Raw genomic sequence first — 18,876 nt, forward strand, 5'->3', positions numbered from 1 at the left:
TAGGCCACCTGTGGCCTAAATAAGGTAAAGGAGGGGGGTTTAGCTTATTTAGGCCATATGTGGCCTAAATAAGGTCACCCATAAATTAAACCTGCCGCTCCCCAAATTGGGGACAGAGGGGAAAAGGGTGCGGGGAAGATGACTCCACTGTCAGCACATTTTCCCTCTTCTTCTTTTGTATGTTTGTCACACTCTTGTGACCCGCTATTTCCGTGGTGCCTTGATAGTCGAAGCAGACTTTGTGCTGTTGAAGCCAGACAGGTGAGCAGAGTACGTCTGATTCCCTGAAAGGACTTCTCTGTTGACATCCACCCCTTGGCGCTCATATGACCTTATGCAGTTAAGAGCGCCGTAAAACCGTACCAAAACCAAAAAAAAACTCATTACGTCGCCATCGACACCGTTTCTGTCCTTTAGGAGGATGGTTGCTTTGACAATGTCGACCACTGCCAATCCCAAGTGTGTTGGGTGCGTCCAACCTAACTAATTAAAAGGTTGCAGTACGCTTGCCCCCTCCCCCCTTCAAATTTTGATCTAGCATTTATTCGGTGTCTCCACTCTCCACACCTCACCGCTGTACTGTATTCCGCATGCGCTGCTTGACAAATACTGGGGCCAATCTTGTAGAATGGCAGTACGCAATCTTTGTAAACACACACACACACACACACACGCACACACATGCACACACACGCGCGCGCACGCACGCACATCTGTGGGGGTATTCATGAATAGGCTATATCGCGTCAGTTTTCTCACTAACTCTCTCAGTCCCTCTCGTCAAGGCATCAAGAACAAAATGATAGAGATCTTAATAACTTTGTTTGTTTGAGTAATGAGAAGCAAATCATGGTCACTAAATCATAACTTTGAATCTCTGTACAAGACGAACATGCTAAAAAAAAAAAAAAGGCGGAAATAATGTTAAAGAGACCACAGACAGCCATTGTCACACTAGAGTTTAAATTATCGACCCGCTGTAAACGACATTTCCTAGTAATCCTAGAGAGCAAGAGGTGGGCATTTCTGGTCAGTCAGACATGTTATTTCTTTTGAGATTTTGCGATCAGTTGACCAATTTACATAAGTGGAGTCAACTGTGCTGTACATGTACATCTTTTAAATCCCTTTCAACAGTGTAAGGTGATATAACAGGCAAGCTCTCATAGTTTTACGACCAACTAGGATAGAACTGAGCTTAGAGGGATGAGAACCTTGAAAACACCCACAACTTACAATAAACATGCTGAAATATATGGCAGAAACTGTCGAACAAGGGTCATCAGTATCACAGTCAATTACTACTATACTAAGAGCTGAAAAAACCCCCCAGCGCGCCCATACAATCAAACCGCACACCTGAACTGGTTTATTTTCATAAATACAAGTAGGAAAAAGAAAACTGGTCACAAACGATGCTTGAGAGACACGAGTCTTTATTCATGACTTGAATCCCCGTGCACTAGGCTCAGAACCTAGAGGCAGACCCCTCAGTCGTCAATGAAAGACGCCAATGTACATATGGTAGGATACGAGATTAAACCATCAAAAAGAACAAATTCATATAATGGTAAGCAATGACATGAGAAGAAACACCAACAAGGTAATGCAAGACTCCACATTCACAACTTACTTCAAACAAGCACAATATAATAAAGACTACTATGATGAATCAAGGCAACAGAAATCACCAACCATTGAATGTAAGACACTGATCAATCAAACAAACAAGAACTTTTTAAAACTTCGCCTCACAGCAAACAAAACTCAAACTGGAAAACAATCCTACAATCAACCATGAAACAAAAGCCCAGATACAAAGGAGACACAATACCTGAATCAGAATCATGGATAAAATTGTTCAGTCAGCGAGTCAAACGGTTATTTTTTCCACATTCACAGCCTAGACCTAAAATCAAAAGCACATTTTCGAGCGGAGAAAAAAATCCAAGAAAACATGTACAAAATGATATGAAATTCAAAAAGTACCAAAAATTTAAAAACCCCAAAAGAATACAGACAACTCAGAATTTGAATATTATAAACATAACAAAATACAGACACACTTTCCGTTCAGTCTTTCAGGCAGTGAAAATCATCTTAATTATTATAGATCTAGTTGACTAAGCTGACTTATCAAAACTGACTTGAATTAGAAAGAAAGAAAATTATTTCTCATGGAAGGAATCCCTTGTAACAACTGACATGGACAAAATAGGTGAACATTTTTTCACACTCCATCAACACAATTTAGATCAATCAGAAGGTGGGCTGCTTCAATCAACCCTGCCTGTCCGGGTCAACCTGCTGAGAGCAGACAGACAAAGATACTCGATAAAAAAAAAACCCCCATCCTCATAATGGAATCGCCCTCTGCCTGTAACAACAAAACACCTAGCCACTACATTGCAATCTCCGGTCAGCTGATAAAGTAAAAAAACCCATGAATAAGTGCAAGTGTAAACGAGGGAATGATTACAGTCGTGTGAGAAGTTATAAGTGTAACTGGTTTTCACAAGTTAGATTGACAGTGGCGGGCACGGTCCTTGAAGATTCTGCTCCACTGCCCCTGTTCTGTAGGTGTGGGTGCTTACGTGTAAGTGTGCATATGTACATACATGATTCGTGTTCTTGTGCATGGGCACTTGCTCGAATATGTGTGTGCATGTGTGTGTGAGGTAGGCGAACATAGTGAGTGTTCGGAAGGAAAAAATTAGACAAAGAGTCTACCGTTGTTCTAAGGTTAAATGACAATTACAACAAATGACATGACAGCCGAGTAGGACATCAGTACATGTATTAGAGCAACATTATTATTATCATCAATCATCATAATTATGCCATTGCCTATTATGTGGTACGTGGAAAGGTATTACTTCTGTTGTACACCCCACAATTCATGGGCTAATTCTGCACACACAATCATGACACATCCAAACAGGAATAAATGCAGCGGTAACCAGAGTGAAAACACAGTGCATGGTACGCATGGGTTTAAAAATTAAAGATCCCTTTAACACGGAGGACATCTGAGGTGTGACCTCTAAATCTAATTCATCACCAATAGGTGGAGAGCCATGCGATAAAATTCCCAAACAACTAAAGTCCATGTCAGGCGCTCAATAGTAGGTCATCAACACTGTAAGCCAGTATGATACCGTTTGGTCGCTTTTATGCACAAGGGGGCTATCCCGAAAAATGCTGTTTTGAGAAAATCGAAGGTAAAGTTTTTGCCCCTTGTTCAGTTTCTAAAAAGACAAGGAGAGTTTTCTCTATAACCAAACAAATATAGACAAACTTCTGCTATAGGCAGGGCAATGCCCACTTTTGGTGTACCGTATGTCAAGATTTCTGGAACCCCCCGAAATCTGGGTTAACCCGCTTGTCCTTAAAAGCGACCATTTCAGCTAATGCCATGCCCTACCTGGCTACAAGAACCAATCCCCCCCCCCCCACCCCTCAAAAAAAAAAAACATGTCGAAGGCCTAGGGTGAAATGGTTCCATCTACAGACATTATCACTTGAGACTTAGGTGGGGGGGGGGGGGGGGGGTTTCACAGCGAGGCAGCAAAATTTCATCAAACATCTGTATAGTATAACTAGAGGGCCAAGACAGCTCTGTTTCCAAGCTTAAGTTTAAGTAAGAGTTTTACTGCACTTGCAACACAATAAGGTCATATAAGTGCCGAAGATTAGAGGTGTTACAAGAGAGTAACATACACAAAAAAAGGAGCAGGGGAGATGTTTCCAATCTGCTTGGAGCAGACAGTTACGTGTATAATGTGTGCAACTACGTATTGTACTTATGTTGATCGTTACATGTTTAGATACAAGTATTTTTGTTGTCAAATGTATTAAGCTATAACATGTGTAGCCAACATAATCAGTCAAACCTGCCTTATTGGAAACCTATCACAACGGAATCTCTCCGTTTCCCCCTTGATAAATTCCTCTATAAAAATGGAAACCTGTCTAACGCGGAAACAGAAAGAGGAATTCTTTTTCTTTGGACGGTTTTACCTGTCTATGATAGGAAATGCTTTGCCCACTCAGCTCTGGTTTGAAACAAAACTGCAAGTTTGGTTCCATAAGCTCTATCCTTTAGGCCATGCTGCCAGGTGAGGACAGGGGGTGGGGTGCGACTTGGGGGGAGTTAGCCCATCCATTTGATCCCTCAGCCGTGCAAATGGTCAGGGAGTTGTTTGTGGGTATGAAATCTCACCAGTGCCAGTGAAAATGTTCTCGTGGCACTCCGGAATGGAAGCTTTCATGGGTAACTAGGGACCAGAGGTGTGAAATTAGTTCAGCCAATGCCTGCTGTCCAGATTGTACAGCAAGACGAGAAAAGTGGTCCTCAGTTGTTACAGTAGTTACATGCACAGGAAGGGTGATATTGATAGGCTCTGCTTATCACACCCACAAATGGAGGCAAGGGTGGAAGCAAAGGAGATGTTCAAATGTTTCCGTTTTTAAAAGGACAAACATTGGTCCTATAAAATGCAAGCACTGGCAGCAGTAGATAAGTAGGACTGATGCATGCCATTATCAGAGAGGATAACACTTGAGAGGCGTGAAGTTTTGACTACTGCTTGCCAACCAAGCAACCCTCGATCCCACCGACTGGGCCTTTGGAACCGCCCCTTCATCTCCCCCTAAAATCCTCGATCTAAAAGGGAATTTTTCTCTGGCTCCCTTGCGATTCTGTCTTACACACAGGTTTGAGTGTACATTTGTCATAATGTGTATTCAGCCATATGCACTTTTGTTGTAGATGTAGTTGTATAGTTCCTTGCGCACATTACAAGCATAGCTACATCATGTGTTCTTGTTGTATATATACTGCATAAAGCTCATCATGTATAAAGCTGGATGTTTTGTTTTTTTGGTAGTAGAAAGCATAATGCCTAATAATGTTAGCAGCTAAACAAACTTTAATTGTAAAGTGCATTTAGTACATTACGGTATTAGACAGACATCACGTGCCTACTGTTGTACCATACATGTTTTGGGCATATCTTCACTTTGTGTATTTATAAAAACAATAAACATTGTTGTAAGCTGTAAGAAACTTGTGATGAACATTTTCTAATGAGAAAACAGCTATTTCACACTATTTGTTTTCCTTGTACTGCACATTTGAAAGATTGACTGCCTGAAAGGAAATGTTTTTAACCCACATCAGCACAAATAAGATCACTTGAGATGTGGGCTGAATTGACAGTGCCTATAAGGGACAACATGGGCTGATTGGAATTCAGCATCTCAGTTGAAGGACAGAAGACACCCGATGAAACAGACATCCCTATGGGGAATTTGGACTCCGAACTTTAGCAAGCAGTGGGGAAAAGCCTGACCTTTACTCCTCTTAGAGACTTGAACACTTTGCATAACTACTTTGAAAAAACCCCCAAAAATACTAAACAATATATGATATAGTAATATATAGGCCTTAATGTTTAAGTTTAATTAAAATGCTACAAAAAATATTGTGAACTCCTTTTGATCCTGCTTTACAGTGAGAGCAAAACTATTTGGAGCATCATATTTCTTCTATAGAAGTAGCACTATGACAGAATGTAAATATGTCACATTCAAACTCTCATACCATACAAATAGGTGTCCATATCAGCAGGTAAGACGTAAGCCCTGTTAGGCACTTACTTACCACTGCCTGTCACATAGAAAACAAACACATTTCACGAATACTGGCCGCGGTGAGAGTAGCACAATGTACAAATACTGAGTGAAGATTAAGACACTAAGATCAAATAGTTGGGTTTTGAAACAGAAACATGAGAAGCTCCGGTTCGTACACTTCCTGCAGCTCTGAGTCATTACCGGACCAAAACTGCCCTAAGAACTTTTAGGAGAAATAGATCATTTTGAATAATAGGGAGGCATATCACAACAAGAAAATCAATAATTTCATACTGGGAAATTGCAGACAGGCCAGAAAAGCATATATTTTATGACTATTTTGACATAATTTATATCATTTACTAGGCTGGCGGCTTCAACTTATTGAAAACTCCCTGTCAATGCCAACACGCCCTGCTTCATAAAATAACTTCCTGACGTGGGAAGGAATCAAACTCAGGTTTTCTGCATGCAACAACAAAGAGACCAACCATTCCATCACAGATGCCGGTGAAAACAGACACAAACAACAAAGGATTAATGAAAAAAGTAAAGCCAACCAGAAACAATACCTAGCCCCCCCCCACAGTAAGACATATATATGAATGGCACCCTCTCAACACCCCCAGAAAACACTTTAAAAGTTTTTTGAGTCTGAAACAAGAAGGACAGTGAGAAACTGCAGAAGGAGAGAAAAGAAGTAGAACCTACTGGTGGTGGCGCCTTCCTATCACCTCACAGAAAATACTTCATGCAGCAGAACTGATGCGAGTAAACAACTACACATCCTTGGGAATCCCAGTCACGTACTGTAGACAGCAGAGTCATCCACAAAAACATCAGTTACACACACTCTTGAAAATGAACATTTGGGTTGCTGTTGAATTATTCAAAATGTAAAAAAAACACAAAAACAACCAGAGATGATCACAAAAGGATGAGGCTCACACTTCACACAACTTCTCATTACAAATACTTTAGCAATCCAGCTGCAGAAAAATTTCGTTTACCATTGGAAATACAGTGTTGCATCATTTTACGGGCAGACTGATGTCTCTGTGACTGCCAAGTACTCAATAGCAGCCAAATAAACTGAAGGAAATAAAATCACACATTCCAGAGTGCACATTTTCCTACCCAGTATAAACAGCATGTAACAAAGCCACTCTTTAAAAACTGCCTAAACATTGACGCCAGAAAATCTTAAAATATAGGAAGATTAAAAAAGAATACCCGAAAATCCAGACGTAATATTTTGAAAAACGAAAAAAAAAATAGAAAGCTCTAGCTTGGACACACATGTTTTGTAACGTACCTTCAAGTTTTTATTTCGTGTTATAAAAGTGCTCAATGTGCAGCTCGAACAACATCAAGCCGCTATGAGAATTCCTTCCAAACTTGCCCCAGGATGTCTCCGTCCACCTTGTTGAATTTGAATGAAGGTGTTATTCGATCTTTCATATCATCGATATTTGCTGGAAGTGGTGGAACATAAACTTTGTCTTAAACAAACCCTCATAAAAACTTGAAGGTATGTACAAAACATGTCGCCAGGCTAGAGCCTTCTATTGTTTTTCATTTGTGAACTATGGCGTGATGATTTTGGCGTATTCTTTTTTAATCACCCTGTATATGTACATTTACTTACACACACACATTTATCATAAGCTGATTTCAAGTAGCCCATAAGACACAAAATCTTTTTTTTTTTGTCAAGGAGAGCACAAAATGGAAGCATTCTAATAATTTGAGTCCTTTCTTGGAACAAAAGTGTATAATCTTTAAAAATGGTTGAAATTTCACAAACACGTTGGACGGGTAATTTATGTGTCAATGTGTCAAATAACTACGAATCTCACTTGTTTTTTTGTGTGGGTTTTTAAAAAATCAAAAAGAGGAACAAAGGTTTCTCCAACTATGCCACCCATATTGGGACATCCTTCTTTGCATCATTTATTTTCTGACAGGTTAAGAATAAGACGTTCCAACCTGGAAAATGCTTTAATTGTACTAAAACATAATTTAACATTCACATGCTAGGGGCAAACACATGCACATACTTTGATCTAACCTTCAATATGTATGCCTCTAGATGCTCACACCACTCAGATCCCATTTCAAGCTTGCTCGACACATGTGCAGCACATCTGATCTACCACGACATACCAGTACACATACACAGCTCAGGACAACGGAGTCAAACACTGTGCAGCCAGAACTAGGTGGAGTCATTGTTCAACAGAGATGGAAAATTGCACTTTCTGAAAGGGATGGGACTATATGCTTACACGCACAGGCACACACACACACACACACACACACACACACTATGGCTTTGTCTTGATCAAAGAATTGCACATTTACTGATAAAATTTAAAATATAACACACCCACAGAGTTCTAAAAGTAACTCTGAATGCAAATCTCCCAGTACAGAGATGAGAATAGTCACTTCAAACACTCTGTATTTATCATTCTGTCAAAACTATTACTTGAGATAAATGTTTTGACGAACAGTTTATAAGACAGAGAGTGTTTTCGAAATCACAATATATCATCGATGTTAGGACGCATAAGTGTAGATGAGCCACTGGTAGACCTGACAACCAAAACTTTGGTATTAATCATATGTTCATTGGATGAAACACACCCGATTTCTTGGCAAGGACCATCAGCTAAAAGTTGCCTATTTTATTTCCAGAAAGTCAAAGTAAAAGAATTATAGTACTGATGCATGTATAAAACCTCCTCATCCTAAAATAACAAACAGAAAGTTCTCCTATTGACAAGCCCCAATGTGGTTGCCTGACCCATCGGGCAAATTTTAGGGTACCAAAGTGCAAGGTTACAACACAATAAAAATGCACTCTCTCCATCCAGTCAAGCTGGGTAAGCTTCAGTCTATCCAGCTGGATCTAAATGAAAGCAAAAGTTATTTGTTGATATATAGTGATAATATATTGAGGTGTTAAAATAGCTCTGTTGAAAATCTAAAAAAAAGAAATCTGTTGAAATCAAAGCTACACAAAAACAAGCGCAGCACCAATGTCGATTTATATAAAGCGAATTAAACAGCAATGCTTCTCATAATTGAAAACCTAATGCAAAGAAAATCACCTGCAAATTGCAAATATCTTTTTCTAAAATTAAAGAAACAGTTAACATTAAAAAAACATTCAGAAACAAAAATATTCTCAAGAGTAAAACCGAGTAACATCTAGGAAAAGAAGACCTAGGCCTACTCCAAATTGCGAGACGTATGGTGGCCATGAAAACACATTGTAATTTGAAGGGAGAACTGTCCAGGTCTATCAGTTATGAAATTTTCAGTGCCTGAATTTCAGGAACCTCATATTCACATTTCTCATGATCTGACATTTCAACATTTTTAGTGAAGTATGTGGTCTGCTCATACCGATGAGACAATGACAAATATAATGTCTGAACTTACGACTGCTAGTCAAATTTACACCTAACACCAAAAGATACTTTATACCCAACAATTTTCATTAATCATTTCTGCACCTGAGTGAAAAGGCTACCATTTTTCTTCCTGACAAGGGTAGCTCTTATGTCGTGGTAGCAGTAATGAAAGTCACACATTGTTATGTCTGTGCAGAACTGGATTGGAAATCTGGAACTGAAGATGGGTGAATAACATGAAGATGGGTGAATAACAAATGAAAAATGTCGAGGCAAAAAGAAAAGTGCCCTCCGACATCCACTTTGTGTGGATGTTACAAGACTGGAATGAATGCCTGGCTAATGATGGAGCAATTTGGTGGAAACAAATACACATGTCTTTAAAACGCCTAAGAAAAAAAAAAGTAATAATAAATTCCAAGACCAACTTGTCTCTGTCAGTACAATTTCAGGAACAACAGAGAATACACAACTTGACGCCAACAGAAACAGTTTTAAAAACTTTGTTCTGAGTAAGTGATTGACTCGGTGAGATAGAGTGAAAAAACATAGAGGAGAGAATAAAGAGAGTCTACAAGTTTACTAATCCAGTGAGACAGGCAGAACAGCTCCTAGTTTTGGACCAAGAGGACTTTTTATCTAACGGACTTGAAAATGTAGAAAGCAAATTTAGTAAACAATGTCATTAGATCTGATGACCTGAGCTAAACATAAATTGCTTGGCCCACTACAAGCAACTCAAGGTAAGGTCTAAGGATATTTTCCCAAAATTAAAGGTCACGAACCACACAGGAAACTAAGCAGTCACAAAGAAACACTCCGATGAGAATATGTACACTTATGGAGAGTGGTCAGTCATAAAATTTAACATAAATAAAGCAAAGCTATATTCAACCTGTGGTCCGTGTCAGAAGGCGCCACCAAGCCACCCGGTAACAACACACGTCACCAAGCAACAAGAAAAATAAATTAACGACTATTTACAAAACAATATATAACTTGACATTCACAAAAATCTTGACAGAACAAGAACATATGGCATGTGGAGTAATTCAGCTGAACATATACGACATGGAAATCAAAGACAAAAGTAATATTTATTTAAAATATCTTCCCAAAACCCTTCCCTAGCAGAAAAAAAAAGAAAGCAGAACACTAGCACGAAAAAGAAACATAAAGCAAAAAAAAACAAAAAAAGACAACAACATTTTTACCAAAACAGCCCAAACATAAGTGTCTGATCACAGTATCACAATATCTCAATCTCTTACAGGAATATGCACGTTTAAAAAATATATTAAACCATCTTTTTCTATCTAGTCAGTAATATCTCCATTACATTGTATGGATCACCAACAGAAACGTTGACATCACCACCTTTATGCGAGCCTTTTGAAACCTTTTGGTCCCCTCCATTATTGCACAAAAAAAGCAATGAGGTAGGTTCAGACTCGAAACACAGCCAGTTTGCCTTTATTTATTCATTTGAGATTGCTGCTTCCCGTTACTTTTTCACTCGACTGCTATTTAACCCCTACCCTCTGGTTTAACTGAAACAACATTGATCCCATGCTAGTGCCAATGCAGGAAACAAAGAATGCTTGAAGACCCCAAGACCCACACGTAAACTAGTGAAAGAGGACTTTGACCCAGTAGAGAATCACTGGGAGAACACAGAGGATGGGACAGGAGGTCAACAAACTAATCTTGTTGTAAAGACCTCAGAGTCCAACCCACCCACATCTCAACTACGCAAACCTCCCTCTTATCAGGATGGTAACCAGTCTCAAAAAACAAACACAACAGCTTTTGAGTCAGGAGCAAAACAATACACAAAACCTTCAAGTTGAACAAATCTCTAACAACACATCTTTCCCTCCATGGGGTAAAAAAAAAAAAGTTATCTGGAATTCCAGCTACGTCCATTGAGCTCTCAACCCTCTCTGCTTCTCTTCTCGAGTAAGCCACTACAGCCAGGCACTGCGCGGATTGTATTCACTAGAGTCCTCTCTTTGTCTTTATCACTCTTTATTGCCTCCCTCCCCCCTGACTAGCACCTGCTGCTCCTCCTCCTCCTCCGTCCCCACTGACCGACCCCCTGGACTGACCACCACCCACACCGGCCGTCTGTTCTACTGAGCTGTGGGACTGGGCGGCCACAGTCTGTAGATTGGCCGGTTGGGACAGGCCGTTGGCCTTGCTGCTGTTGTTCAGGCTGCTGTTGAGCGGATTACTCTCCAGGACCATCTGGTGTTGGACTGCCACGGCCAGCGCAGCCGGAGTGGATGCGTCTGAGGGGATGGTCACCGCCGGACCTCGTCCTTCCGGCCCGCTCTGCTTGCTGTGACTTTGGGTACAGAAGGAGGAAAAGAAATTGTTATGTAGATGTTTCAGTAATAAGAATTCAGTCAAATTTGACAATTTGATGAAAATCACAATGGTGGCATTTTCAGGTCCATAAACTATTTCATCACAACAGGATGTTCATTAAACTAAAAAAAAAATAAATTAAAGTACCAATTCAGATGCATAATTTGAAATATGCTATGCTTTTCATTTTGACATTGTTCCCTTTCTTTCTCAAATTTCTGATTTCCTCAATTTTACTCCCTGAAAGGGCTGAAAATACTTTTATGTATACACCAAAGAAAATCTGGCCATAACACCAACTAACCAATTTCTACCAAAAATACTTTTATGTATACACCAAAGGGAAAATCTGGCCATAACACCAACTAACCAATTTCTACCAAAAATACTTTTATGTATACACCAAAGGGAAAATCTGGCCATAACACCAACTAACCAATTTCTACCAAAAATACTTTTATGTATACACCAAAGGGAAAATCTGGCCATAACACCAACTAACCAATTTCTACCAAAAATACTTTTATGTATACACCAAAGGGAAAATCTGGCCATAACACCAACTAACCAATTTCTACCAAAAATACTTTTATGTATACACCAAAGGGAAAATCTGGCCATAACACCAACTAACCAATTTCTACCAAAAATACTTTTATTTATACACCAAAGGGAAAATCTGGCCATAACACCAACCAACCAATTTCTACCAAAAATACTTTTATGTATACACCAAAGGGAAAATCTGGCCATAACACCAACTAACCAATTTCTACCAATCCTACAAAAATGATGTACCTTGAAAAGTTCCTCACATGCAGATGATTTTTTAATAACTACCCCCCCCCCTCTTATTTTTTGCCTCCAGTCTTTGCTACTATCAGACAGTGGATCTGACCTCCCCCAAGCAGTACCAGGGTCAACCTGGGGTAAGTGGGATACAGTATCCCAGGAGATAAGCAGACAGACTTGGTGATAACCTTCCCAACCTCAGAATAAACAATGTCTTCAGTGAAGAGCCAAACCATTAGACCACAGCCACGGGCACACAGGTTGCTGTAGAATACTCACCTAGCAGGAACAGAAGGATAAGAGGACTGCGTGGCAGTGGAGTACGTCGGCCCGTTCAGTGCAGGGGACAGGTCATTGGCTAAGGCTTCAACGGAGTTGTGGCCCATAACATCCTCGTCAAATATACGATACCTGAATGAACGATTAATTACAAATGCTCAATGCCTACATCAACACAATTTTGATCACATAAGAGTCAAGCAGGTTGCCAAAGCTAACCTAGGCTGAGTGGGATAGCCTATCCCTGGAGATAAAAAAATCCCCAAAACAATGGAGGATTTTTCGTTTTATTGCTTCAGTAAGAGTTTTAGGGCACTTGCAACACATCCACCCACTCCCTAAACAATCTGGACAAGTGATGGCTAAAATATGCCAGAGAACAAATGTGGAAATACCTTCAGGGAGAAAGCAGGATAAAATGAATCATTTTTCAGATGCTAGTGAGGAGAATAATAATAAAGTTTTTCATTTCTATAGAGCCCACTCCTGTCAAATACAGCAGAAGGCGTTTTTCCGTATCTTCTTCTTAACACAAAAAACAAATGCTGAATGCTTTGTGAGTAAAAATATATATCTTTTCATTCCAAGTATGTATGTATTATTCTTCAGCAGATATTCGACTCTTTGGATTGCATTTATAATAATGTGTCATTTTCTCAATGTATAGCTGGAATTTGTTATCCAACATCCACGTTTTGACATCATCAATGGCCCTGCCTATGTTTACAATTAACCGCTTTGTTGCCTTATGATGTACCTGGTACATCAGGAAAATGCCTAATTGTACGTCACGGAAGTTGGCAAAATTTGACGCTCCTGGTTGCCTGTATGACAGAGATTAAGCCACAAGCACTGCGTGAATTTGTGAATATTGGTACCAAATTTGCTAGTACTACTTCACTGCTACGCTTGCGATCTATTGATAAACACAGGTCTAGGCTTGCAGGTGCCACATGCTTTCACAAAATGTAAACACCAAAATGTCTTTAAAAAGGGAAAAAAAAACAACATTAACTCATTGAGCACCTCACCCCGATTTGCCTCCAAGCCTAGAGGACCACCAATTTCCCCCACTTTTCGAAAATTCATAAAAAATTGAAATGAAATGCTATTTCTTTGAAATTTTCTGTGCTATTTAATAAGATATGGGTTTAACGGACACAATAAACACATTGTGTGAAGAATGAACGACAAACACATAAATGGGACAGAAAGTTGGGACAAATTTGCCCCAGAAAAAAAAAAGGAAGTGATGTGACAAAGCAGAAATCTAATAAACTTAGACAAAATAGTTGTAGCTGAGTGTGTTTGTGTGTAGGAGAATGAAGCATGAGTGTGTACAGTGAAGTAGCATAAAAATGTAAGTGATAATTAATTTAGAAAAAGGAAAAAAAAATAAAAATCTGGATCTAGATCTAGATCTTCCACAGTGACTGGCTGAGAAGTGTTTCATTGTCAGTGTTGCTAGTGCTATGACTAGATCTAGATCTGTCAATAGATGTCCCTGGTCTGGGTACATTATATATCTTCTCCACTTTGTGGGCTGATTTGAACTAGAGTTTAGTACTGGGGCTAGATCTAGATCTATCATCAGTCCCAGCGGGACCAGGCTGCGGACTCGCTGATGAGTCAGATTCACGATGCTGGTCTAGATCTAGCTGATGTCATCAGTCATCTTCATCACTGCTAGGCGAATTCACATTTTGATTTATGAAGTTATCTATCTGATATTTCACTATCACTTAAATCTTCACCAAAATTATCGAGTTTCAATAAACTTCAACACCACTCGGCGTGCCGTGCTTCGCGTACGAGAAGCAACAACGAACTGCGAGGAAGTTCCTTACTTTCAGTTGTTCAGTCCGTTGGGCAAATAACTCGTTTATTCGCACTAAAAGTGGCGAATATACACAAACCACAAAGAACTAGCTTGTCGACATCCCGTTTAAACCACTGGGGCTATTTGCAAGCATTTTTAAACTGCTGGGTTTACTTTACAGTCAATTATAGTTGAACCCGCATACGCTGAGGTCGCGGTCCCCGACGCGAATTTTACCGAACCGCGTATGCTGCGGGAGCGGTGCTCAGTGAGTTAAAAAAGGAAAAGGCAACCCCCCCCAATTTTAAAATTTAGATATGCAATTTATTCGAAATTATGAGGGTGAGCTGGGGGGGGGGGGGGGGGGGGGGGGGGGGGGAGAATAGTGAATGAGAGAAGTGAAAAAAGTGACACAATCAGAGACCCAATGTCCGAAATATGTTGCGAGTGGACTAGATCTAGTATTTAAAATTTTTTTTTATGGTAGACGGTTTTACTGCGCTCGCAACTGCATAAGGTCATATGAGCGCCAATGGGTGGGTGGCAACAGAGAAGTCTTTACAGGGAATCAGACTTGGACTGCTCACCTCTCTAGCTTCAACAGCACAAGGTCTGCTTCGACTATCAAGGCACCCCGGAAATAGCAGGTCACAAGAAAGTGACAAACATACAAAAGAAGTAGAGGAAAATGACAATAGTAAGGATCAGGAAAGAAAAAGCAGCAATACCCTGTTGTAGATCAGGCACAGTTATGAGCGTGACATGAGTCAGCCCATTTACAATTCTATTATGCTTGAACGAGAAATGTCCCCCCTTTGGGAATGGCCTCAAGACACTACAGATCTAGATCTAGACAACACAACACATCCATTAACACTGAAACATGAGACTGCTGCCTTGGGTAACGAGCTCAGCTGAAAAACAGTGCTGACAGTAGGAACCCATATCCCCTGCCAGTGAAAGTGTTGATGAAACAACTTTACATTAGTAAGTGTTTTATGGCACTCGCAACACGATAAGGTCAAATAAGTGCCGAAGATTAGAGGTGTTACAAGAGAATAACAAATACAAAAAAGGAGGGGAGATAATGACGATAAATGTTTGATAGGAAAGAAGAAGCAAAATCCCTTCCACCCACCTAAAGCCGTACTCGTCCTCATACTCGTTGTTGTCATCATCACTCTCCTCATCTGGCGCCACAAACATGACTTGCAGAGTTATGTCCCCTTGCTGTTTGGATAGAAGCGTAAAAAAATAAAAATACACTTGTTAGTACTCTCAAGGGCTGAAACACTGGTTACCCTATGATTAAGACAGTGAAAAAGAAAAGAAATAAATTGCCATCACTAAACGTGACAACCATGAAAAACGTACTTACTGGTATATAAATACGCAGCATACACATATCATATTCATCAAGTAAAGACTGAACGATAGTGCTTGAATTATCTTAACTCTTATCCTGCGTCTGTGCCCAGATGCGTATCTTATCAGCAACCGATTACGTCGGACGTGCCGGGCAGGCCGCCGGGGTCACTCAGTGTGTACTGTTGGTGTACAGCGCGCGCGCCGGGAAACGTGTGTTTTCGCCATGAATACCGCGGGAGTGTGTTAACTGATGATGAAAATAACGCTCTATCCTACATAGCTTTCTATTTATAAAGTGTTATAAACACATGAATAACCCCCTCTCACAAGCTGATAAGACATTACGAGTAGTTACGCCCATTTGAATAACCTTTCTGGACGCTCTTGTTGTTATGAATGACCTGAGGCTCGAAAAGGGATAATTTAGGTCAATTTCCGAATGTTTTACACTCAAATTGTTCTTTGTACCTGCACAAGGGTATTCAAAACTATCAAACAAGCTCATTTTTTATCAGGTAGTATCATTTCATGCAAAATCAAGCTCATTTGAAATATTTTGTATAGAAAAATGGAAGTCTTGTTTCCTGACTATCCTTTCGAGCTCCTCATGTCTAAGTGGGTCAATTTCTTCTATAATTTCATTGGACGAACATCTAGAGCTATCAACTTGGCATGTTTTGAATGAGACATATGCCTCGATTACGAACCAACGCAGGTGGTTCTAGAATAAGGCCATAAACGCACACAAACTCAAGCAGACTGACGCACACACACTTGACCTGCGTGAATGGGGATCCGACTCGGGACCCGAATGACACGTAACAGGATGCGCGCTGCGCGTGCGCTGAGCCAGGAGCTACACTGACTCGGGACCAGAATGCAGGCGAGGTGCCGAAATAGGCTTATCGGGCTACATAAACCCGGCTCCCGCAGGATGAGGGTTAAGCCTGGTTCCCTCCTTAGCACAGGGAATCATGGCCATTGTAAAATTTGAGTTTATTCTTAAATCAGGTTTAACATGCTCCAGATCCCAGTGTTGGGGGAGGGGGAGGGGGGGAAGACAGAGCACCAAATCTTTTCAAAAAAAGGTAGAAACTGTGGAACTGGAAGAATGAGTATGGCATCCTTTAACAATAATTTTGGGACTGAATGTCGAAAAAGAGCAAGTCTACCTACACCAGCTCTCTTGGCTAAATTCAATATAAGTCTCCACTTTATACTGCAAAAATGAACTCAGAAGAGCACCTCTCGTAAATGTAGATAGCATAGCACTTTTAAAAGCAAGGAAGAGGAAGAAGAAAAAGGAGGAGGAGGAGGAGGAGGAGGAGGAGGAAGAAGAAGAAAACTTAATTACAATCCAGCTAATCCAAAACAGTGAAAAACAACCTATCATCACCACAACGCGCACCACAAACTTTTTCTTAAAACCAGAGCCTCCAGCAGCTGATGACATTTTTCCAGGGGTTAAAGGGGAACAGCGTGCCCCTTAAGTTTGAGATTTTTTTGTTTCATGGCATCCTAAGTGTATGCCATTTCTGGCTATTCAAGCCAAAATTCAAAAAGAAAATAAGTGAGAAAAAAAACATACCTTGCACATAATTTTCAGCTTGTGTTAATCCATATAAATCCAAGACTATGCTTTCTCCCTTGTACCAATACTGTACATCCATAACAGTAGTACAACAGCTAGATTAGATCTATAAAACTTGACAGTTAATGTTAAACTTTTTTCTGCTTGAGTTGGTTTGCAGTGTAGAATCCTATACTATAATAGTATAACAGTTAGATCTAGATCTAAATAACTTGACAGCTTGTATAGTCTGATAAAAAAAAAAATTAAGCTCTCTTTAGAGTTTTCTTTTCTCGGGGGGCCCAAGATCTATTGAACCACATTTCTTCCTCTTGTTTACAGTGCTGGTGCTCTGCTTCTTTTGCTTTAGAAAGTGAAAGACACTGTCTACACTCTCAAATAAAAGAGCACTTCCGGTATGGGTTGGCTATTGTTGACTATTAGTAATTACGGAAATTTATTATTCCGCACTTTTTGTAAATATTTTTTTAAAAATATTTTTTTTGCACGAATTTTCTCTGAAATTTTTCCACTTGCGGAAATCTACTAATTTGCGGTTGCGGAAGACTGAAACCACTATAAAAACATTCATGTAGAAAAACCCCCCCAACAAAAACACGATGAAATCCAAGTGATCAGGAAATCAGTCCCCTCCCCCCCGGACCCAGACCCGACATCCATGTTTGGTGAGACAAACAAAGACTAATTACCTGCTGAGATAAAGTCCTCACTGCTTCGGCGTGCTTGGCTTCAGCCAAATCTACGTCGTTAACGGACAAGATGGCATCCCCTACGTAGAGCTGACCACACCTCTCCGCGGGCTGTCCCTCGTGGATCTCGGAGATGAGGATGGGCACGCCGTGCTCCTTGCCACCCTGGGGAACAAACAACAACAGTGAAGTAGGGTCTTGTGTTACATGCCCACACCCTGGCAACTGGTGGATCTGCTGAATCCTGGGGGTGTGGGGGTGGGGGTGCAATGGTAAAAAGGGATTGAAACTGTTTTAACAGGGGGAGAAAAAGATAGACAAAGAAACCCGGAGGTAGTACACAAACAGTGTGAAAAAGACTAGACTTATTTTAGGCAGGAGTACATAGGAACATTCGGATGAGAAGTAATAAGAGCAGACCACACCTGAGTGTCCCTCCCACCAACACTCAGACTTTTGTGATGGATGGACAACACAAGCTGAGAGAGAGAAAGGGTGGGTGGGTTAGAGAGATAGAGATAGATAGATAGATAGAGAGAGAGAGAGAGAGAGAGAGAGAGAGAGAGAGAGAGAGAGAGAGAGAGAGAGAGAGAGAGAGAGAGAAAACCGTTGCCTGCGACGTAGCAGCTATCCGCCTCACTGTGGCATGCAGGAGTTAGATTCCCGAGTTGGGAGAAATTTGATAAAAATTGTTATTGAGTATCTCGGTCTTTCTATTGGGATGTTGTATCCCTCTCATCCCGGGCTGGCCCTGGTGGACACACACCCACCCACACACATTCACACACATACACATACACACACACACACACACACACATACACACATACACACACACATACACACATACACACACAAACACAAACATACACACATACATACGCACGTGTGCGCTCTCTCTCTCTCTCT

The 18,876-nt window shown here is 40.4% G+C and overlaps 1 protein-coding gene across 1 annotated transcript in view; it reads right to left on the reverse strand.

Annotated features, from left to right (window-relative positions):
* Positions 1 to 7,337: 7,337 nt before the first annotated feature.
* Positions 7,338 to 18,876, reverse strand: part of LOC101852785 (Golgi-associated PDZ and coiled-coil motif-containing protein) — a 44,785-nt gene continuing 33,246 nt past the window's right edge. The window contains exons 6-9 of the mRNA XM_005104648.3: positions 17,968 to 18,132; positions 15,458 to 15,549; positions 12,501 to 12,632; positions 7,338 to 11,406 (exon numbers count right to left, since the gene is read on the reverse strand). Coding sequence (XP_005104705.1) covers positions 11,088 to 11,406; positions 12,501 to 12,632; positions 15,458 to 15,549; positions 17,968 to 18,132 — 708 coding nt within the window. The 3' untranslated portion in view covers positions 7,338 to 11,087. The remainder of the gene's footprint in view (positions 11,407 to 12,500; positions 12,633 to 15,457; positions 15,550 to 17,967; positions 18,133 to 18,876) is intronic.

Source organism: Aplysia californica, unplaced genomic scaffold (genome assembly GCF_000002075.1).
Source record: "Aplysia californica isolate F4 #8 unplaced genomic scaffold, AplCal3.0 scaffold00429, whole genome shotgun sequence".
Classification (NCBI taxonomy): Eukaryota; Metazoa; Mollusca; class Gastropoda; order Aplysiida; family Aplysiidae; genus Aplysia; species Aplysia californica.